Source organism: Akebia trifoliata, chromosome 2 (assembly GCF_017979445.1).
Source record: "Akebia trifoliata isolate Shusen 1 chromosome 2, ASM1797944v1, whole genome shotgun sequence".
In the NCBI taxonomy this organism is placed as follows: Eukaryota; Viridiplantae; Streptophyta; class Magnoliopsida; order Ranunculales; family Lardizabalaceae; genus Akebia; species Akebia trifoliata.
The window spans coordinates 6610880-6634296 of NC_141376.1; the positions used below are offsets into that span (position 1 = coordinate 6610880).

Sequence of the window (23417 nt, forward strand, 5' to 3'; positions counted from 1 at the left end):
TAATCGATTTGATTTGATTTGATTTGATTTTTAAAATATTAAATGAAAAGACTTTAAAATTAATAAGGGAAAAAAATGATATTTAAATTATGTTACATGAAAAGAGGAGGCCAAAATTGATATTTATACAAATCAAAAAAAAAATACAATAAGATTTATTGGAAAAGGTGAATAGTGATAGAGGTGGAGCTTTTTAGATCTTCTATCCCTTTATAATTGAAACAATGAATAGTGATTTAGGAAAGGCTGTAGGGGCATAAAGTGAAATCATTCAAAAACCAACTTCCAAATCCTTGTTGGCCATCCCCTTTGTGCGTTAAGAGACTAGTACACTTAGCATGTGTTTGAAGGGGTGACTCACGTGTCTATGCGAATAATCGGACTAAGTCTAGATACCCATGTATCCAAAAAAAAAAAATTCCAACAAGTGGGTGGTGTCAAGACGAGATGAAAAAGAGAACCCTAGCATTGGTTTGAGATAGTTTGATCATTAACAAAACAAAAACAAAAAAGATATTTTTATCCCAAAGCGAAAAGCCAAAAAATAAAATGTCTAGATGGTTTCAGCTTAGCACCCTAGTTTGAGAGTGTCCATCAAATATGCTTTTGATTCCGTAAAGTATTTCTATGGATGAATAGCTAAAACTCATCTCCAAGCAAACAAAACTAAATATGCTATTTTCTCGTTTTTATGACATTCTATGTTTGCTTGCAAGTGTTCCTCTTATCCCCTCCCACCCCCACCGTAGGAAGCTATGGTCTCTCCCCAAAAGCATCAGGTTGTCAGCTTCGGCCGACAAGAGTAAGTCTATCATGTCTGACTGATCATCACTATGTGAGGCACACTGCCTTTAGTTCAAACATAAATTCCCATCGTTGTTTTCTATCAACAGTTACTCCATACGACGGTAAGGCTACATTAATGAAAGAAATAGGGAGAGGAGTCAAACAGCATAACTCAGCCCATATGAGCATTAGGTTTGAAAGGCCGGAGCCAAACCTGGATGAAGGATTGCTATGTCAGGTTGACAGCCAGTATAAAATAGTTACAAGCTCCTTAACATAGATCCAAACCTATGTTACCTGGTTTGTCGGTTAGCTTGGTTCGGGCTTCATGGTTCACCACTCTAGAATGAACCTGGTTTGTAAGGGTAGGTAGAGATAATTCACTTCTTGGTTTGCTTTGGTTTCCTAGATCGGTTCACTAGCTTGGCTCGCTTGTGCATATATATAATTCAACTACACAAGTTATAAGTACAGTTATAATGTTAAATAGAAATAAATTAATATAATAATCTAAATTTTAAATATGAACAATGAAAAAAATATTAAAAAATTGGCTTGATTCACCAAACGCACACAAAATTCGGTGGGTTCGTGATTTGGTTGATTTTACGAACCCAGTATGACCTGTAACGTGAACTGATTTGTTTCATACAGGTTCGTGATTCGGACTAGTAGCAACCAATTGGATAACATAGATCCAAACTAAGAAGATTAAAAAGAATTGTTGAGGCCATTGGATTAGATTCTCTTTAAAATTACAGCAACCCATGAATCTGAAGCTTTCTCAGAATAAAAATTAAGAAATAATTAGCTATAATCATGCTGTAAAAATTGACAGTCAGTCACATTACAATAACTCAACTAACACAAAATTACACCCATCAAAGAAAACTTGTTAGTTCTGATGCTTAAAACTTGTTATCTGACCGCAGAAGACCCTTCAACTTAAAAGCCTCTGTGCCTGAAGCCTGCTCAATGTTACAGAAAGGACATGAAATAAATAAGCAAGAATGAACAATAAGAAAATAACTCAATGGTGTGTGTTTTCAGACCGGATAGCTTTGCATGGTGTTAGTAGTTTAAATGATGGTAGAATTGTGGTTCTGTGATTGCATAACTGGTCTGGTCGCCGCAAAAAATTTATAGCTTGTTATCAACTACTAACGACACCAGATATCCATGGAACTAACAATGGTGCTGATGGGTGAGCATTTCTATATGATTCCGAATACTTGTTTTTGAAGTTCAATCTAGGTTTTTCTGCCTGCATTTATTTTCAAATGATGAAAAATACATTAGAATAAAATATAAAAAAAACAAACAAACATGACAAAGGCAAACAGGAAACTTAAGCCTAATTAAACAGACTGCATATTAACATTTGGATAACTTTTACAGTGATAGACATTGAAAAAAAAACTAGAAAAACCTAATCAATGAAATATCATATGGGGCAAGTCTCTATTCTTTGGCAGACAACAGTTTGTTCATTTTTTACAAAGCAAGGAGTTAGACATTAGTGGAGGTGAAGATGGGTTCAACGGGATTTGAACCTAGGTCATGGGATCAACTCTCCTCAAGGCTTTACCAACTTCGCTAAGTGGTACCTTCGGATCCATGGTGGTTTTCCTTCAAATTTGTGTAAAAAAATGTGAATAATCATTCTGCATGTTAATTGACTGCAACCACTACTTTTCAAAAGCTACATTTTTTTTAACGTCCAATGAACTTCTTGGTAACGCAGTCCTCTCTCTTTAGGGATACAAACTGAAACTATCAGATTTGATCCAAAATTTTCAATGATCTGGAACTTAACCACCTGTTTTGTTCAGTCTCAGCAAATACTGAGACATCTCGGCCAAAATGTTTAGAAACAAAACAATACTTTGAAACTTGTTCAAAACAAAAAGAACAAACTGTTTGATAGAGTAATACAACTTCGCCATGAGAGTAGAATCATTATCAAAATATATTGAGAATAATAACTCAATACACAAAATCCAACTTCACCTCTGATTCCACCTCAAATATACTCCCTAATATAATTTTCAATTTTCTATCTTCCCTAGTCGACATCCAAGTCCTAGAATCCTTACTCCTAGTATAACGGTTATGTGTCCCGATATCCTTATGTCATGTATCATATTTTTCATCTTATATCTTAGCCCCCACACCCACAAAACGACTCTATGACTCGATGTATAAGCCCCATAATTTAGACAAGCACTAAGTTCATCCTTTTAAAGCTTATGATCCTACCATCCTCTTTTCTAAATTTTCTTCGATTTCTTGTACTTCACCAAATGAAACTTGGAGGCCTTACTTCTTTCTTCTCCAATAAGAAGCAACTTCAATTTCTTTACCACTTGTTAAAAACTGCCTCAGCATCTGAAAAGTAATATTCGATGAAATAGTCATCAAAATAAAAACGTTTCATTAAGCACGATCCATCCACATAAAGAATATGACATTTCCCAAGTGCCAACCTTCTTTCAACCCTTTCTATCTTCAAGTTCAATAAGTATTTCTTCAGTTTGTAGATGATGAGAGAAATCCATGGGAATGAAGATGAAAATATATTTTTTTCGATAGTACGGCTGTGATTTTCCAGCTAGATTTCCAAGATAGAACTATTCTGTAGAATAGCATTGTCCAAGCACTACCACATAGCACATAAAGGTTAATCAGAATTAACAAGTTTCTTGTTTGAGAAAGAGTGGCATCACATAATATAATAATAATTTGCAAACAAAAGATGCTCAGTAGGCTTCCCAGGCCCATCACTAGTAACCCCTCTATAAAACTAGCACTCACCACCCTCTGAAAAGACTACTTAGCATTTTTTTATTATAAATGAGAGGATACAGAATCCACTAAATGAACCCCTTTAACTACCAAAGAAACCTTTTGGGAGAGCTAATCTACTGAGAAACGAGCTGGAGACACACTAGGGACCATAACTTCTTCAACAAGTATCAAATCCAATTCTGTAAGAGATAGTCCAAGAAGCATAACCTATAAAATGGGCCTCATCAATGTTATTAGAATTCCAGGGGATTATGGTGATTGAAGACAAGATTTTTCGCAAAAGTCAGGGAGCCAAAGTTAGTGGTGGTCCATAAAAAGGGTATAAATTACCTTGTCAAGCCCAAATAAAATGAATGATCCAAATTTATTGAGCACCCTTTCTTAAGTATGACGCCTGTCCCAATCAAACTGAAGAGTAAAGACCAATGCCCACATCCTCAAGAAGAAGCATAAACAAATAAATCAAAGTCATCCTTATAGTGTAAGCTTTGCTTCAGTAATTAAGGAAAATAATCCTCATGGTGAAAAACAAGACTCTTTGATGGAAGTAAGCACAATGTTTCAGGAAAAAAGGAATCAGTGAAGTCACAACCTATGTAGACTATTTTGGGTTGATTCTACAGGTGACGCAACAAAAGCACAATTTGGAAATGCTGAAAAAACCCATTCAAACGACGTTTGGTGAATGTGATTCATGCACCTTTGCAAAGAGATCACCCCAAACTATCCACTCATCAAATTTCATGATGATTAAAAAAATAAAAAACCCCATTTTGTCACAATTTTTTCCAGGTACCTAAATGTATTACAAGATATGGTAGTTTTCGGATAAACTAATATGTTGAGGTCATTCCAAATCATGAAGGGTTGGGCCATCAATGTTTTTAAGACAGCTCAAGTTCAACATTCAGGCCTAGCCAAAAGTATACTACTAGCCCAATTCATAGGGCCATGAACACAGTCCAAGTCCATCTTTGAACTTAAGAATTTCCAAAAGAGACAAAAGATTATATATTGTCCAACTAGAAAGGACATGTCATCAAATTGGCAGGGATTTTGCCAAAAAAAGAAAGATATGTATCTTTCAATCCATACAAATCTTTGACAATTAAAAGGAACCTGCAAGTCAAGGTTCTAAACAAGTAAGGGGAAGACCAAAAGAACGTGGATTGAGGTAGTGAGAGAGGATATGAACACACTTGCAATAACAGAAGACATGGCCTTTTAGATATAATTGAATGGGGGAACAATATTCATTCAGCTGACCCAAAATCTCAGGGATAAGGCCTAGATGATTATGATGATGATATCCAATCACAGCTTCCTAAAAAAGGTAAATTTGGTGGAGGTGCAAAAGTTAAAAAAAATTTATTCATGAGTAGATGGTCGTCTTCTTGATATGGAATTAACTATCTCCAATCCAACTATGAATAATGGAGATGGAAGGCTTTCAAAATCCAGCAACTATCTCTTGTGGGGGGAATCAAAAGAATTTAAATGGAGGATGTGAAAGAAATAAAGAGAAGATCAAGTATGAAAACAAAAAAGAAGTGAAAAGATTTACAAGAACGAAAAAAGAAAAGAAAAGATCACATAATGTCTACAAGTCTTGAGGAATCTTAAAGTATACGAATATCACAACAGTATCTTTTCTACCCCGCAACATCTGTTGATTATTGCTACTAGAAGATTATTTGGTATTCTTATTATAGAAAACTTTCATGCATCAGGAGAAGATACACTTCCATTCTTGGAGAACAGCCATACACACAAAGGAGGGAAAAATTCAATAACATTGAGGGCCTTTGAAGACAAAAAGGAGTCAGAATATACCACCAACAGCTCTTATCCCAAGTCTGAGAAAATCCTATCAAGACATTTTGAGTTCGTTGGAGATGTAAGTTAAGTTTGATTGACATTGAAGTCCTTCGAAGACAAAAAGGATTCAGAATATACCACCAACAGCTCTTATCCCAAGTCCAAGAAAATCCTATCAAGACATTTTGAGTTCATTGGAGATGTAAGTTAAGTTTGATCATCCTTGTTGTATTAATCCATAATTAATTCATATACTGTAACACCCCAGATATTAGTAACATCAACAGTAAAAGTAAACCAAAGATTTGGGTTCAGCTAAACGAATCATATTCCTCCATTCCAATCTGTCCAGAGCCTAATCTTCTTTTATTGAAAGTAAGTTCATATCTGCTTTCTCTACCTTCATTCACGTCGTTATGGGTCTTCCTCTCACTTTTTTAGGACCTTGAGGCCGTAATTGGCCTCCATTGAGCATTCCCCAACCATCTCAGTTGATTGCCCTTGGTTCATAGCCTATTGGAGCTACTCCTACATTTTCTAAATGTAAACGTTTCAAAATTCAAATTACTGAATTTTTTTCATTATAATTTTAAACCTGGGTCCCCAGTGAGAAATTTCTGTCTAAAGTGATCAATGAAGGACGTCCATGAATGGAAAAAAAAAATGAATCAAGTTTGATATCATCTGTGAATTGGTTTTATTAGAAGAATGAATCAGGATGGGTTCTAGGGTTATGTTAGCTTAAGATCACGTTTCTTCTCTTGAACATTTTCTTCTAATAAATGCATTAAGCAAAGATTATAATGAAAGCATCAACTTAATAAACTAAGCTGCATAAAGAAGTATTAAATTTGTTTTTAGAGAACCTCAATGTTTACCTGTTTCAGCCAGCACTCCTGATGCTTATGCTCATAAACATCTGGCGAATAGCAACCAGTCTCAGAAGGGCAATAGACCCATATATTGCATTTGATTTCACCTGGTTTTGCATGTTTAGCCTGATCCAAGCAAGCCTGACAACAGTCAGCGGCACTTTCTTTATGGTGGGTAAGACCCCATTTGACAGCAACGCCAGCATAATCAGAATGCAGCTCAGCATTGCAATCCGTTGGAATTAGACGGCCTGCTATAATTTGGTACTCTTAAAGAGAAAAAGACGTACCCCAAGGAGTAAACAGAATGCATTTGTGAAAACTCTAGAGAAACATTAAGAAGCACAATAGAAACAAAGTTAATCAACAAGAACAAATGATCCATTACCAAACTCCTCTGCACCCTCAGGTTTATCAGCGTGTTCTATGTTGATTATTTCTGTTGGCATCCAAACTCCAATGTCTTCCAATAGCACCACCCAGTCAGACTCCAAGGCTTTTTCGAGCATCTCTGCAAGCAAGCATTCTTAGAATACCAAACACCAGATCCCCTATACTCTAAAAAGTCATGCACAACAAACAGAGATGTCAAAGAAGTATATCATTTCAAGATGAACAAGACTATACTGGCTTCTTGGGCAGGGATAGTTGAATTAAAGATTGATTTTCCGAGTTCCAACTGTTTGGCTTCTTCTAGTTTTTCCTTGCGCCAGATCTCCAGTGCTTCTGCTCATTGAAAATGGATTCATTAAGCTAACCCGGGAAACTATGATACTATAGCAAAATAATGACAAAAAACAAAACCAATAGTGGAAGGTGAGATGTTTCTAACAGGCCTCTTCATCATCAACGATTTATTAATTATTTGAGGTCAGCAACAATTTTCAGACTAACCTTTCATTCACATTTTTCATGACGAATACATGCCATGTCTTATCTCATCTTGCTTAAAAAAATTATATGTGAAAATGCACATAGGATTTTAAAACTACAAATATGGAAAGTAATCTCTTTACTCAAATCCCATTGTTAGTTATCCCAATATATGATCGATAGTGTGAGAAACTCTAGCATTGCCAATCTAAAAATGTCATTCACATTTTTCACGCATCTGTTATGAACTTTTGATAAAATGACGAATACATTCCATGTTTTATCCCATCCTGCCCAAAACATTATATGTGAAAATGCACAAAGGATTTTAAAACCACAAATATGGAAAGTAGTCTCTTTTCTCAAATCCCATTGTTAGTCATCCCAATGTATGATTGAAAGTATGAGAAACTCTAGCATTACCCCTTTGTTTCAAAGTTCAAGTTGGATATAAAATCTAGAGTAATTGAGCTAGAATGATAATTTACAAACAGAAATGGCACAATATTGGCAAAATTACAGGAAATCAAAGTACACCCACCTCTCTGCTCACTCACATTTGCGCTTCCTTTCAATCTCAGAAGAATTTCATCAACTATTTTCTGCTTCACAGACCGTGATAATTCAACTTTTCTTCCTTTAGTGGAAAATTCCTCCTTGATTTCCTTCACCTTCTCACACACAGTAAACAAGTGGCCCATCAAATCGATAAGATAACGGAACAAAAATTAAAAACACAATAAGCAGATCTACAAAAATATCACAAAGAAAACCAATAAAACAGAAAATTTTCCCAAAATCAAAATGTGGGTCTTACCAATCTAACAAGCTCAATGGGTTCCGCTACCTTTCGAACCCGAATCGATTCTTCCATTATCCTAATCTGATCTTCTGTGTAGTTAACAAGTGAAATAACAGACAAACAGAGAAACCCACCTCATCAAACACTCACCAAAAATAGAAAAACCGGTTCTTTAGTACAATCGAATTGGGCCACATTAAAAGGCCAAATTAGAGTAATTAAACACAAAACACGATATGGGTATTTTTGGAGACTTACCATTAGAGGAGACATTGTTGGAGAAGATGTAAAGGGAGGTGTAAAGAGAGTGGAGAATGTAAAGAGCAGCAACGATGTTGATGGAACAGATGACGATTGTGGTTCTCTTGTAAGAAAAACTCCATTTCCCTCTCCCTTGATATCCCCATCCTTCTCTCGCCATCTCTCCCTATCTTCATCCCATCATCTCATCTCTGCTTCTCTCAAAATCGAAAAGTTTCAATCTTTTTTATTATTTTGGTGAGATTTATGTCCTTGGAGAGAGAGAGAGAGAGACAGAGCAATGGCGTTAAAATTGAATCGAAAAAAAAAAAAAAAAAAAACAAAGAACGGGGAGGGAGAGCAGTACAAGCCAAGCACCAGAAAACAAACAGTAAGGTGGTATGATGTTATGTTCTCGAGTTCAATGAGTGTTCAATAGCCCTACACTCAAAAATGCCACGTGGAACACTCATCCCTAACCTACCCACCCAAAAGTCCTGATTGGTGATTTCTTTCTGTTTAATTTGAGCATTTGTATCATTGGCCTGAAATCGCCAATCAGGTTGATTAGGTTTTGATGGTCCACCATTAGATAGGTTGAAAGATCATGTTGGTGTGTGGCTTTGAGGCGTGAGGTCTATAATTATTCAGTGACCCCGATCACACTAGATCATTCTCGATCATTGCCTGATGTTTTCATGTAGGCTTTCCTCGAGGCTACTTTACGCCACCTGGCGTCTCAAAGCAAACAAATTTGCAGTTGGTTCGTGCTAAAATGCGCCAGTGACTTATGGTTAAGTTTCTATTTTTGGTAGTGGGGAGGGTATTTCTGACTTTGAGTATTTGAAAGGATTTTGCAATTGAAGTAAGATTTACATGATCTCCCCAAAAATTAAAATAACTCTCTCTAAACCTTACTTTTTCATTTTTTTTATTAGAAATACTCCCATCACAAAAAGCATTCATTTGTAATGTCAATATTACCTTCATTTGGAAGTATTGAATCATTAAATACTTATTTAAAAGGATAATTGTGTTGTCCAGTGATGTTCAATGCAAGATATACAATGTCAGTAAAGGATTATTTTCTTTTATAAGGTGAGAGAATCGTGCTACATTGACTTGCTACAATACTACTTTTACCAGTGTTTACAGAGAACCATCGATTTTCCTTGAATGCATAGTGACAAAGTCGGAGTTCAAGAATAATTTGACACGAGAAAGCTTTAGAAAAGTTTGAGAAAAAGATAAATTAAAAAATAAAAATAATTTGTCTTAAATATTAAAAAAAAAAAAAAGTTGTTTTAAGTATAAAAAATGTAGAAGAATATATATTTATATATTAAATGAAAATATAATACTAAAAAATAATCTCTGATTTTTCCAACAACTTGTTGATTAAATCACAATTAATCGTGATTTTATAAAAAATTGTTATTTAATCAACAATTGTTAAAATCATGATCTTTTAAAAAATCACATATTTTTGTCCCTATGCTTGAGTGTACAACACTCGTATCTAGAGAAAAAACATCCATGTTGCACACCACCACGTTAGTGAGTGTTGAAGATAGTTGTAAGAAGTCAGTCTAGCATTTTCCAAGATGAAAATATCCCTCACTTACAATGGATTGAGTTTAACTTTCTTTTGCATATATAATATAAAAGATATTTTGTCCATCACTATGAAGAGAATAACCCCAAGGGCTTGGCTGAATGGCAATTTCGAGCCGATAAGCAATTAATGCTGTAAATCTTGAGTTTGATACCCATTATGAGCATTAATTCCTCTAGGTCCACTCACGAGGGCACACCTCACTTACCTGGTGTGTGTGATGTGTGGGTGTTGTACATGCCCCAAAACTTGTCCTTGGATAAGACCATAGTCTATGGATTAGACAAATACGACTTGATCCACTGTCAACAAGGATACCTAGTTATCAAATAATAATAATCATCATCATCATTTTTTAGGTACCTCTCGATTTTGTCACATTTAGGTTGCATTTCTTTCACATGGCCCTTGACTTTAGTCAATTACCAATATTTACCTGAAACATGAATAGCATGTCCCATTAAGTCTGTCGGGCAATGATTAAAATGACCATATTACCCATTATTTTTGTAAATGACAATTATACTCCCATTCCTCCATTGGTTGCCTAAGGTTTTACCACTTTATGATAAATTTAGGGGTCCAACTCAAAATCAATTTGCTATGAGTGGAGAGGCTCAGGAACTAATAAGGGGAGAGACAAGGCAATTTGAGTCCAATGTGAAACTAAACTCAACACACCCCCACCCATGTGGGCTGGACTGGACCAAAGCACATGTTGGCCATTTAGTGTTTAAGTGCAAATTATTGATCCTATTTCTTGTTTGATTCTTGTTCCTTAAGTTCTCCTTAAATAGGGGTGGTGATCTTGCAAAACAACTCTAATGATTAAGTTTGCTGACAATTTAATAGAGTTTCGTCTCAAAGTGGGGCACAGTGCATTTCTTTGCCTTTGAACCATGCCAAATTAGCCTCTTCTGTCATGGATTTTGTGGATCAAATTGTAGCCTTAATTCATGATCATGAATGGCGTACATGTCATCGTGGAAGTTCCACAATATTTCATGCATAAGCGCTTAAGGAACAAGGGTCAACTTCTTTAAAACTTTGACATACATGTTGTCATAGGTGACATCTACTTCCTGATCATTAATGAGATCTTGCTTTTTCAAGGAATCGTATCAACCTCCTAAAGTTTAGGACCCTCGACGCATTGCTCATTTAGTTTTTTAATAAAAAATGTTTTACCGCCTGCGTTGGACATTGAGTCTAACATATTGAATTGACCTGACAGTGCATAGAGAATTGTTGATTTTCGAAATTGTATCTCAAGAAAATAAATCTATGATTATATGTGCACTGTTAGGTCAACTCATTGTTGGACCCAGTGTCCAACGCAAGCGGTATAGCACGACTCTTTTTTAATATATTTATGAGATGAATTCATCTAAAATGATGCATGACATGACGTGGTAGCGGGATCTTAGAGTTGAATGTAACCCACACAAATCGTCATATTATCTAAGTCATCTATATAAATTAATCAAGATGGTTCCTACACCATTTTCGATTGGGCACCACAAATTAAAATATTCCAAAATTCATTGGTCCATGGATATTTAACCCACAACTTTGTTGATTTAAATGAAAATATGGTATTGGTTTTTATTCCTAGTGGGTGGACTCAAGTGTACAAACAAATGCTAAGGTTCATTTTCTAAAAACCACCCACAAAAATTTCTTGAATCCAGTGGGTTGAAGTAGTCTATTAGAATTTTATTTTTCAATAGATCAACAATAAGCGAGCAAAATACATGTCAGGTCAGTAGACCCACTAAGAGTGTGATTGCTAGAATCAAAATTTAGTCAAACTTCAAAATCTTAAGTGATACAATTTTTGTACATAGTTGATGGCCCTATTGATGTTTGGCTCATCTTAGGTGAATATTATGTTGCAAATCTTTGCATGATTATTATTATTATATTTTTTTTTGCGGTAAGCTGGACTTGAACCACGATCTCAAAGATGTTTTGCAATGTGTCAAACCAACTGAGCTAGGGGTCTAAGCCCAAATCTTTGCATGACTTTCTGTGACCAAAACGTTTGAAATCAACCCTAGATGTATCGATACATGTCAACATTTTTTTTTTTTTCTGGAATTCGGCTTCATGGATCCTGGCATGCATCTCTCTATACCTGTATTATTGAATTAAGAAAAACATTTTGGAATATGTCCATTAATTTTCTTGAGCCAATCTATAATGACTTTATGTGGTAAATAGTTGGACATTCTAGGTTTATATTAGTCGGAAATTCTACGTTTCATACATGTTTATCATGGGTGTGGAGTCTTCTTTGTATATATAAATTTATTTGCCCGAAAAATAAGGGAACAACAAGAGGTCAGAGCAACCTAAAAGTATCGATAGAAGGAGACAAGAGAAACATTTTACAAACTTAGCTCACACTGAAAAATAAAGTCTTCTTTCTCCTCCTCCCAACCCCAACATCACACTTCGATAAGCATCATCTTGGTGTCGAAAAACTAGTTTAAGCTCTTAATTAAAACAACATTCAATTACAATTGAAATCTTAAAGTAAGTGATTATATATGTATATTTAAAAGGATAAAACTAGTTTAAGCTTGTTGAAGTAGTTTGATTCGAAAAGTGGTGATAATTACATGGATGGGAAGCAAGTAAGGCTGTATGGGCCAGGTTGGGCCGCTACCATTGGACCCAATTTCCGGGTCAGACTGGCTAGGCTTGGATGTGTTCTTTATATAATACAGAGAGAGAGAGAGAGAGAGAGACTCCCTAGCAATGGATCGGAATTCAAAACCCAAGTCTGACGCTAATTTAAAGAGCCTGGGCCTGACCCAGAATTAACTGGGCCTACTAATAAAATCCAAGCGTTGTCCATTGCAATTGGGGATGAAGGGCAATACACTAACCTTGCCAGCCCATTGACACACTTAGAAGCTAGCCTTATATTAAACACCATATAATCATTTTTATAGGTTGTGCACTTGTGAAAGCTAATCCATGGCCTGGTCTGACATGGCCCAGAAATGAATTGGGCCTACTTATAAAGTCCAAGCTTTGTCCATGGCACTAACCTGACCCATTGACACCCAATGTTTAATTTACTTTTTAATCTTTTGGTGGTTGAACCTTTATTCAATTTGAGGGGAAAAAAAGTCAAGGAAAAGAAATATGGATTTGCTCCCATTTTCCATTTCTATAGATGAAGAGGTAAAGGAAATTCGCATCCAATTTGATGAGCTCCACAAGTAACTTACAAAGGTGTTTTTCTAGGCGACCTGAGATCAAAACGGGGGTTAACGTTCTTCAGAATCTTTGCAAAGTGAGAATACATTATTTTTTATACTTTGTTACAACAAACCAAATTTGTTTCCTTGAGAAACATTTGAAACATTTATTGAATCATGGCGGATTCGGGGTAAACATATATAATCTTGCCAAATCAGAAAAAATATAGCAAAGCAGAAGACTTAAGAAACAACAACAAGAAGAAGAATTTGGGGAGAAGTATATGAAATTTCTATTAATTTCTCAATTCGTAGTGCTCTCCATCCCATTTACATAGACTTATTTATAAGCAAAGCATGTTAATAAACGTCCTATTACTAGCTAAACGCTAAAAAACGAATTCCTCAAAAGAAAACAAATCCTAAACTAGTAAAATTAAAATTAGAAACTAACCTTGAGAAACTAAAATTCTACCTCCTTATTCATTTATTAAATTGTGAAATAAAATAATTGATTAGCCGGCAAAAGGAGCTCTTTTTTATAAGGTAGACACTCGTTAAATGAATATGTAATTTTTACTAATGATTGTAGAAGCTCATGAGCCTAACTCATCCTCACAAAACCGGTTTGTAAGATGAGGATTACCCAAGATTTATATATAGCCCAAGGTCATGATACTTAGGAGATGTGAGACTATCGCTCACAATGATGATGAATTCCACAAATTTTAAGCATAAAATGATTAAGATATAGATGGGTGGATGAAAACCATGCAAGTGAAAAATAATTTGAATCCAAATTTAATGTAAACTACTTGCATAAATCAACTGTGCAAATTAAGCATGAAAATATGGATTGTCTCTTAAGGATGCATTTTCAATAACCATAACATGAAAAAAAAATGTGATTTAATTTCTTTAAAATGCCTTATGGCACACTCTTTTCAATCCTCCAACCATTCTAATATAAATAATTATTTTCTGACTCCCCCCTCTAACATACTCCCCCCAAACTCTCCTAACATAACATGTGCATGAATCATATTTCTTTTACACAACTGTACAAATTCATGGAGATGTGTAATTGTGTATTTTGAGGAAAAAAAATATTGTTCGTACGTATGTCATGTCAAGATAGTTTGGAGGGAGTTGGAAAATCACAACTCTTCTAATTCAAAATAATGCAATAGATACATAATACACAATGGTGGAGTAGTGAAATTAGAGAGTTGGGATTCTACGACTAGATCGCTCTCAATCTTGACATGGTGTTCCAATACTATATTGATGTAAGCTCTTGATTTTGTGACCAGTCGATGCATTATCATACTTGCTAGACCACCTTCGTAAGACTCCGCACATTCCTCCTCCCTTCTCGAGAGATATACTATCTAGTAATATGACGAAAGTGTCGACATGGGATGAATTATTATTAAAAAAAAAAAAAAAAAACAACTATTAGATGTTAAATTTGATTGCCAATAATTTATCAAACCAATAACTAGAAGAAATCACTCATAAAATGCCATGTAATTACTATGTGTGAGCAGGGCTATAAGACTTGTGGATGTGATATAAAACGAAAAAAAATGTGTTGGGGACCCATAGATTTGAATTGACTTTGTCTTTTTATTCATCCACGAGTTGATCTGAACCGTCAATCAAGATGATCAAACACAAGAAGTTGAATTTGTGGAAGAACAAGAGGACAAAGTCGTCTCTATCCAAATAAAGAAGGAGGAGGAGAAAAGACATTTTCCAAGTAGTGGACCGCAGACGATGAAGCTTGTTGGGTTGGGATTGGGAATGCGTCACCCTCGCATAAAATACGCATCGGATATCCCGACAAAATAACAGAATCCAATGCTCGCTTTGCGTCATCCCCTTTCTCCTCCTCTCAATTTGGTTTTCCTGCACCACCACTATTAAAAGAAACATGCCACGTGTAATTATTTTTAATATCTCAATGAATCTCGAGGAAGTAAAAACTATTGTGTAATTATGACAAATAAATTAAGAGAGTTGTCTTTGGCACCCCAAATTTTACTTATTTCAATCCATTTAAAAATAAAGAAAATTAGTGAATGATTGCGAATAAATAAAAATTGAAGTGTCAAAAGAAGCTCTCATTTTTATTTTTTTTTTAACTGGATTTCTATTTTTTGAGTTTAGGATTTTTTTTATTTGAATAATACTGAAATGACTTCAAGATTGTATTTCTTATCACACATCCTGACGTGAAAAATGTAGGAATAATAGATGCTTTTCATCAAGATATGAGTGAAAAAGCATATATGATTCCTGCACACTTCTCCGTCAGTGATGTACAATATGAGGTATAATCTTAAGATCACTCTAATGCGACTCTTTTTATTAACATAATCATAATCGTAAACAACTATTAAAATTATTTGAACTAAGGGTTATAATGTTCATATTATAATTTGAGCAAACTTTTATAATTGGGGTGAGAAATAATTTAAAAAATTGAAATATAAAAGTAAAAGTTATGTGTTTTTTTTTCTTACAGCCCAACACCCATTTGACATATGACATAGATAACAAAAGCAATTAGAGAGAAAAATTTTCTTTCTTGGTTACGGTGAAAAAATAAATTTTCCTAATTAGATCACCTTTTTCATTAAAAAAAAATATGATCCAATACCACAGTATTGTAGATGATGAAATTTCATTTTTAACACCTTAGATCAAGTTCAATTTTTTTTTTTCGTATCACAAGTTTTTAAAGAAATTTAGAAGACTATGGTGTTCGATTTCCAATATGATAATCCATATGGGCCTCACGATATTTTTCAAAATTTAAAATCTAAAAAATAAATTGGAGGGCAGAAGATGTGCATGCAGGAGAGAGAAATTTTCTCTCTATTGCATATGTCATATATGCCACATGTCAATCGTTTATTGGGTTATTTGCAGATTTGCTCACAGCATTACGAGAAAAAACAATCACTCGTAAAAGTTGGGGGGGTCAATAACAGTTCTTTTAAGTTAATTTTGACGAGGAGTGGAGGGATTGTTCCTCGGCGATTTATCAAAATCTCGTTATCTCGCGAGAAGTAAATATAGATTTAAATTATCGTAACGGTAAGAAAATAAATAGAAGGAAGTTGGCATTGAAGAGTAGAGGGCGGCGCTTGAGAAAATTCTAGTAACAAATCAGGTAAGTCTCGAAGTGCGTGTTTGTTGCTGAGTGCAGCAGTGGCAGAAGGGTTAAGTACGGAGAGTGAATAGTAGACAATTGGTACAGCAGAAAGAAACAGGTCAAAAACGAGAGATGGGATGTGATTGATTCTGTCTATCATCACATAATCATGAAGCCATTTTTGTTATGGACTCATTGCTGTGACCCTTCCCCATCATAATACTCCAACAAGCTTAGATCTTTACTATTTTTAATTCATGTTTTTTAAACCTAGATTAAGTTTTCAGAATTTTATTTTACTTTTTATTATTATTATTATTATTATTAGATTGTCTAATTTTGTGATCAGAGGTGTGTAAATGAAGGGATTTTTCAAGCTAATTTAACTTCTTTTCTTGGAATTTAATGGTGAATTTCAATGAAAGTTGTGATGTTTTTACGCCTCTGTCGTGGTATTGGTTAGAAACATAGATTTTTTCTTGGGATACACAAGATTACATTCTCATAAATATGTATAACTGTATATCTCGAGAAAAAGAATTTATGATTTTAACACATGCCACATCAAGGGGCATATGGGATGGATGAGTGTCAGAAAGTCATTATTCTTTCAATTATGGATTTACAATTCAATTAATCATACAAATAATTAAATAGAAACTTTGATCAAAAGACTAGAACATTTCATTACTCACCTCGTTAAACTTCAATTTCGAATAACTGCAATTGTATTAAGATTTGATTTCTCAGAAGTTCTTTCATACGTGATAGATATGTATTAATATTCGATAATAAACATTATGGGATCCACTATTCTTCTTAATAAAAAATATCTTGAAGTTTCCTTTCACCCCTTTGGAACGATGGATGTGACCTTGCATGGAATATTGTCAATTATTGGGTCCTTAGACTTCAATTGCTATGGGACAATTTCCTAACCCATCAAGAGGTATTGATCACATTAATTGGGATGGTATACGCACGCTTTGCCTTGTCGAATTTTGGATGATTTAATTTGATTCCCTAATCAATGGTCTCAAGTTCTTCTATCCAACAACCATTGATTGGTCGATGAAAATGTCACATACAACATTAATTTTCCTTTTTTAAAGAGTCGTGATCTAGAACAATGTCCCGTTCTTATAACAATGTTAGGTGTCTACGTGGCACATTTTTATTGAGTTCAAACACATTGGGCTGCATGAATGGTTTGATTAGGAATCCAATGTGTTTTAAACACCAATTAATACATGCCACGCAGACACGTAACCTATGTCCATGTGGACCCCATATTGGATCCAAGTCTTTTTCAAATAGGTTGTACATTCATTAGGTTTCTTGGATACACATGCCACAACTTTATTAGTCATTTAATGCTTTTTTTTTTTTTTTGTCCTACAACATAATTACCTGACAATATAATTTTAGGTATTTTTCATAAATTAATCAATACTGCCGACTTTTTTGGACCTACAAATATTATTCTCACTTTATTTTAGAAAATGTAATACATATTGTTTATCGATTCGTAAATGGTTTAATATTTTTTACTTTATATAAATTTTACTTTTTCTAAAAACTTTAACTGATAACCTCTAATTTTACTCTTACTTACTTATTTATATATATATATATGAAAAGTGTTCAGAAGTTCTAAAGAGAGTCAAACATTTTTGAAAATAGGGTTTAAAAGTTTCAAAATGGGTTGATTTTTTGTGAGAATGATATCTATAATGAAGAGATCATCCTTACAAAAAATCAGCTCATTCTGAAACTTTTAACTCTAGTTTATATTTTGAAAAATCGTGGACTGTCCGATTTTTATAAATCACTTTTGATGAGGTTAGAAGTTTCGGAATGAGCTGATTTTTTGCGAGAATGATCTCTATAATTATGAAATCTTCAACCCATCCATTGAAAAAATGTTTGGCTCTCTTACTTAACCACTCATAAGACAAGTATGAGAGGTAGGAACACAAGTGAAACAAGCCAAATGCATATCCTCATTTTTCATTTTCTGAGTTTTTTTTTTTTTTTTTTGAGCTATAAAACCTAATACATGAGACTGGAGTTGAGGTCTATCACAATGTCTCATGGTTTCACATGATTAAAAATACAATTTTGATAGTTGTTAATTCTACAATTAATGGACCATATTATTATTAAGAGCTGTTATTAGCATCCCAACTTTTACTAATTACACCCCAATTTAAAATAAAGGAAATAAGTGAATGATTGAGAATAAGTAAAAGTTGAGGTGCCAATAAGAGCTCTCATTTCATTTTATTTTGCTAGAATTCTATTTTTTGAGTTTCGGATTTTATATAAGCCTAATCATAATTGTAGACAACTATTGAAATCGTTTGAACAGTGTTATAATATGCTGCAATGTTGAGATTATAATTTGAGTCAAACCTTTTTAATGTTTGAAGAGTGTGTTTAAGGTGTGATAAACAATTTAATAAATTGAGGAGTAAAAAATAAAAATTGGTGTGCCACTAGCAACTCTCTATTAATATTGTAAAGTAATATACTAGGCTTTTGTTAACGTGCATTAAATATACCTTGAAAATAATCATTTGATGGCACTTTTGGTTATAAAAAAATTATTGTGAGGGCATTTTTGATAGGGGCATACATTATTTTGCATTAAATACACCTTCAAAATAAACATTTGAGGGCATTTTTGGTAAAAGAAATTCTTTTGGGGACATTTTTGGTAGGAAATTAATTTTCAAGGTGTATTTAATGCACCTTAACGTGTGCCCTAAGAGCACATGTTAACAAATCCCAATGATAAATAATACATGATAATAAAATAGATGGGAACATAAAAGCGTTCTAGAAGTGGTTAAGAAGGTGTTAAAGAGTATTTAACTGCCTACAATGCTCCATGAATGTAGAATCAAAATGTATTAAATAGTCATTAACTACCCACAAAACTATTGTTAAGAACATATTAAGAAGTCACTTCTGCTTTTTGCTGTTTTCTTATTTTTCTATCCTTTCGGGTTGGCCACCTCCCCTCTTTTTTCTTCATAATATATATTTTTTTAATCTATAATAAAAATAAAAAGAAGTGAGCACAATCAAATTAAAGAATGTTGAGAAATGTAGGGTTGAGAATTGGCTTTCAATAAATCCCGGATATATAGTCATAGTTTAGGGTGAAAAACCTTATCAACGAATTCAATTTCATCTTGCTCTTTTATATCCTTGCAATCGGGCATGGGCATTGTAGAGGGTACAATCAATATTAGACACGTGACGTAAATAAGAAGAATATTGATAATCGATCACACAATAATTAATGTGTATCTCGAGACGTTGATTGATAAATCTATAATTAGATTTTATTTGGTTAAGATTATAATCTTATCTAAAAATAGAAAGTCTCTTAATTGATTAAATAATATCTATTTTTAGACAATGATGGATTTTTTAGAGAATTCTAAATGGTTTTACTTTCTTTTTAATATTTGACTTTTTATCTATATAAGGAGAATTATTAGGTAGAAGGAGATAGGTTCTGTGGAGGATAAAAAGAGTAGAGGAAGGTAGGTTTTGTAAATCTTGTATTTGCTTCAATAATAGTAGAACGACTCTACAGAACTCGAAGACATAGTCCAAATTTGGGACAAACCCTGTAAACAAATCTTACTTCTTGTCTTCTCTCCTCTTTTTTTTTTTTTTTCCTTTTTTTATATATATTATTTTTGTGTGATTTTGATCATTTGTGTGCGTCAATAACAGTGAAAATCGATTGTTAGGGGTACATCTCGAGAAATTGATGGCATCCAAAATTTTACCTCTACAAACATCCTTTTTGGGATTAAAGAGGCAGAAGAAGAAAGATAATAAGTCGAATGAGTATTATTGAAAATGGGTAGTAGAGGAAAGATAATAAAGTTAGAGGGATATTCTTGAAAAGGAGATAAAAGAGGAAAGTTGGAATGGAAGAGAAAAGAATAGACAAATAAAGTTAAAAGTTATTTTCGAGGTCCATGGTTGTGTTTTATTAGATAGAACTCCATTTCTCGTGGATTTATGAATATTTTTGGACTATGTATACTTCTAGACTCGTGTGGATTTTTCTGGATGTGTATTTCAATGTTGTCAAGATGACGAATCTCATCAATGAATAAGGTGTGCATGCATTGGGGTACTTTGCATTTGAGAATCACGATTAAGTGTTTCATCTCATTTAGAAAAGATATTGAGTTGACTTGAGCAAATCATCTCAATCTTAGACGATTTTTAAAAACCAAGAGTAAGCTAACTGTGTCAAGTTACTTACCTCGGAATAATAACCACCCATTTACACCATGTTTGATTCAACATTATTAAGCCCTTCATACCATTTTTTTGTCTTCCGCAGTCCAAACTATAAACAAATCTCTAATATAACCATGGTTCAAAATTTTACAATGAGTCAGAATGTGTCGGTTGATATATTCATTAACATCAGCCAAGACTGATACGAAATATTGAATGTAATGAAATGTATCCAAATCAAAACATTCCTCCGATGCCACAATTTAAGCCATGCATATAATAAAATCCTTTGCATCCAATTCCATCTAGTCGCCAAACCTACCAAAAACAATATTGTTTTTTTCTCTTAGTTCTTGTAGGTAATATGGATTTAGATTTTACAATACCACATTCTGGGTTCAATGCATTCTCGTGAATGTGACACACTTTGCTTGCTTTTCTATGGGTTTTTTGAGTCCTTGTGAGTTGTGAGCCTTTTAATAGTTCGTTCCATCACTGCGAAGCATCTCTACAGGGAAAAGAAAGTTGGTTCTGCTTACATCTTGAATGCACTAACACCATACCACACCACTGTTACTCATTCAGTTTCAGTTTCAATCCAACTATATCCGGATGGCTTCACCAATCCTCTAGCCTCCATTAGCTTTCTAACTGTTACCGCATCGCTCCACCTTCCAGCTCTACCATATATGTTTGAAAGAGTCACATAATTTCCAGGATTCTCTGGTTCCAAACAGAACAAACGCCCCGCAGCTATCTTCCCGATAGTGATGTTTTGGTGCGCGCGACACGCAGCGAGAAGAGCTCCCCATACACTCTTATCGGGATTGATGGGCATTTTGTTTATGAAACAAACAGCATCCTCAAGTCGCCCTGCACGGGCAAGCAAATCGACAACACACGCAAAATGCTCCATGGTTGGAAAAAAGTCAAATTTTGTAGTCAAGCTGTTAAAGAGCTGAAGACCTTCGTCTACAAGACCCGAGTGGCTACAAGCCGATAGTGCAGAAGTGAAAGTCACGGAATTGGGTTGAATACCAGACTGCTTCATTTCTTGCAAAAGCAGAAGAGCATTTCTGCAGTGCCCATGCATGCCAAATCCTCCGATCATTGTGTTCCATGATACCACATCTCTGATTCCCATATTTGAAAAAATAGTGTAAGCAGCTTCGATGCATCCACATTTAGAGTACATGTTGATTAGTGCATTATATACTGGAATGGACGAGTCAAAACCATTTCTCCAGATGTGGGCATGGATTTGTTTCCCGAATCTCAGATTGCAGGCGGGTAAAATGGTGGATAACGTTATCTGGTCGTTCTCAATTCCTCTTGATTGCATTTCGCCAAAACATTCAATTGCTGAATCACCCATTCCAAGACAAACAAAACCAAGAATCATGGAATTCCAAGTAACAACTTCAGATTTGTCCATAAATTCAAATACATTTCTTGCACACCTAGCCCTCCCACAACTAGCATACAATGTCAACAAAGCGGCCCCAACAGAACCATAGAACCCATGTCTGGTTTGTGTTTTAATCCCAAATCCATGAATTTCACGCCCATTAGTCAGAGACCCCAAAAGACGACAAGAGACAAGAACTCTAGAAAGAGCATCTAAATCGGGGAAAACTACCCCTCTACCCATCATATCCCTGAAGACCCGTAAGGATATCTCATCATTCCCAATTCTCGAATAACCCAAGATTAAAGTGGTCCATGAGATAATATTAGGCTCCTTAATATGTTCAAAGATCTTTGAAGCTTCCTCACAGAGACCCATTCGGCAGTACGCATCCATGATTGTATTCCAAGAGACCAGATCAGGCTTAAAACCATCTAATATCATTAAATCCACTAGTTCAATGGCCAAATCAAGAAACCCATTAAAAACATAACCCGAAATCATTGAATTCCACGATAATAAATCTTTTTCCACCATTTCATCAAAAATCCGTCGAGCTATTTGAACATCTCCACATTTTGAATACATATCAATCAATGAATTACATACTTGTAAATTGAGTTCTTCACCAAACATAATTATATCTCTATGGATTCGAATTCCCTCCTGTAAAGACAAGGATTGAGCACATGCCCTGAGGACTTTCGGGAAGACGTATTTATCGGGTCTGATACCCTTCGCTTGCATCTCACCATAAGTTTCTAAACACTCCTTGTACATTCCATTCCTTGAATAGAAGGCGAGGATCGCTGTCCAAGCGAACACATTTGGTTGAGGCAATTTGTCGAACAATATGTGAGCAGACACCAAATCGTTGCAATCCGCATACATTTGAATCAATTTGGTTGCCATGAATGGATTGAAACCCAACCCATGGAGGATGATCTGTTGATGAACTTGCCTTCCTTGTTTTAATGCTCTTGAATTGCTGCAACGTTGAAGCAGATGGTTCAGCTGGGAAGAAGAGATGATTCTCATATGGATTTTTGAGAATTAATGATGAAATTACTCTCTGGGAGACCCATCTTCTCATCTCATTCGAAATCACCCTTTAAAAGCTCACCACTCTCTCGTTCCATATTTTGAATTTCTTAAGGAACTGTTTTCAAACAAGAAATTTAGCGGGAATTAATTTGACCGTTGTGCATTTGGGGAAGTAAAACTTGGAAGGCATATATGAGAAATGTATGTTTTAAGTATATAATGCTGAAGTGACCTCAAGATTGTACATCACATCGCACATCTTGACACAAAAATGCATAGGAACCATAGATACTTTTCACTTGGGGTGCAACGTGATTCAGTTTGAGGCCAATTTAGAACTGAACTGACCTAGGTTGGTTCCATTAAATGAGAACTAAAACCAAACTAAATTTCTATAGAACCAAATCAACCCAAATCGAGTTAAGGTCGATTTAGTTCGATTCAGCTTTACGGATTGTCAATATCTTCAAAACCTAATTAAATCAACATATTTTTAATAAA

The 23417-nt window shown here is 34.6% G+C and overlaps 2 protein-coding genes across 4 annotated transcripts; both read right to left on the reverse strand.

The window, feature by feature from the left end:
* Positions 1-1452: 1452 nt before the first annotated feature.
* LOC147409163 (dimethylallyl, adenosine tRNA methylthiotransferase) lies at positions 1453-8525 on the reverse strand. Of its 3 annotated transcripts, XR_015172809.1 has the most exons (8): positions 8218-8523; positions 7975-8048; positions 7699-7828; positions 6912-7010; positions 6673-6795; positions 6291-6553; positions 1839-2050; positions 1459-1754 (listed from the first exon to the last, which is right to left on the reverse strand). XR_015172809.1 is itself a non-coding variant. In XM_086426073.1 (7 exons), the coding sequence occupies exons 1-7, from the start codon at positions 8378-8380 to the stop codon at positions 1695-1697; spliced, it is 912 nt and encodes a 303-aa protein (XP_086282199.1). In that variant the 5' UTR covers positions 8381-8525; the 3' UTR covers positions 1453-1694. The 3 variants fall into 3 exon arrangements, 2 of the variants coding, with proteins under 2 accessions (XP_086282199.1, XP_086282189.1); XM_086426073.1 differs by lacking the exon at positions 1839-2050 and having other exon boundaries at positions 1453-1754; positions 8218-8525; XM_086426063.1 differs by having other exon boundaries at positions 1461-2050.
* A 12077-nt stretch (positions 8526-20602) lies between these two features.
* Positions 20603-23281, reverse strand: LOC147409164 (pentatricopeptide repeat-containing protein DOT4, chloroplastic-like). Its single transcript, XM_086426085.1, has one exon. It carries the CDS (start codon positions 22908-22910, stop codon positions 21042-21044), a length of 1869 nt encoding a protein of 622 aa, XP_086282211.1. The 5' UTR covers positions 22911-23281; the 3' UTR covers positions 20603-21041.
* Positions 23282-23417: the final 136 nt, after the last annotated feature.

Bases quoted from the DNA above. Each gene is read 5' to 3' on its own strand.
- LOC147409163 (XM_086426063.1), bottom strand. From the start codon at position 8,380: ATGGCGAGAGAAGGATGGGGATATCAAGGGAGAGGGAAATGGAGTTTT. The intron at 6,796-6,911 runs GTATAGTCTTGT...GCTTGCTTGCAG, and splicing joins TATCCCTGCCCAAGAAGCCA to AGATGCTCGAAAAAGCCTTG. The intron at 2,051-6,290 runs GTAAACATTGAG...AAATAAATGCAG, and splicing joins AGGAGTGCTGGCTGAAACAG to GCAGAAAAACCTAGATTGAA.
- LOC147409164 (XM_086426085.1), bottom strand. From the start codon at position 22,910: ATGAGAATCATCTCTTCTTCCCAGCTGAACCATCTGCTTCAACGTTGC.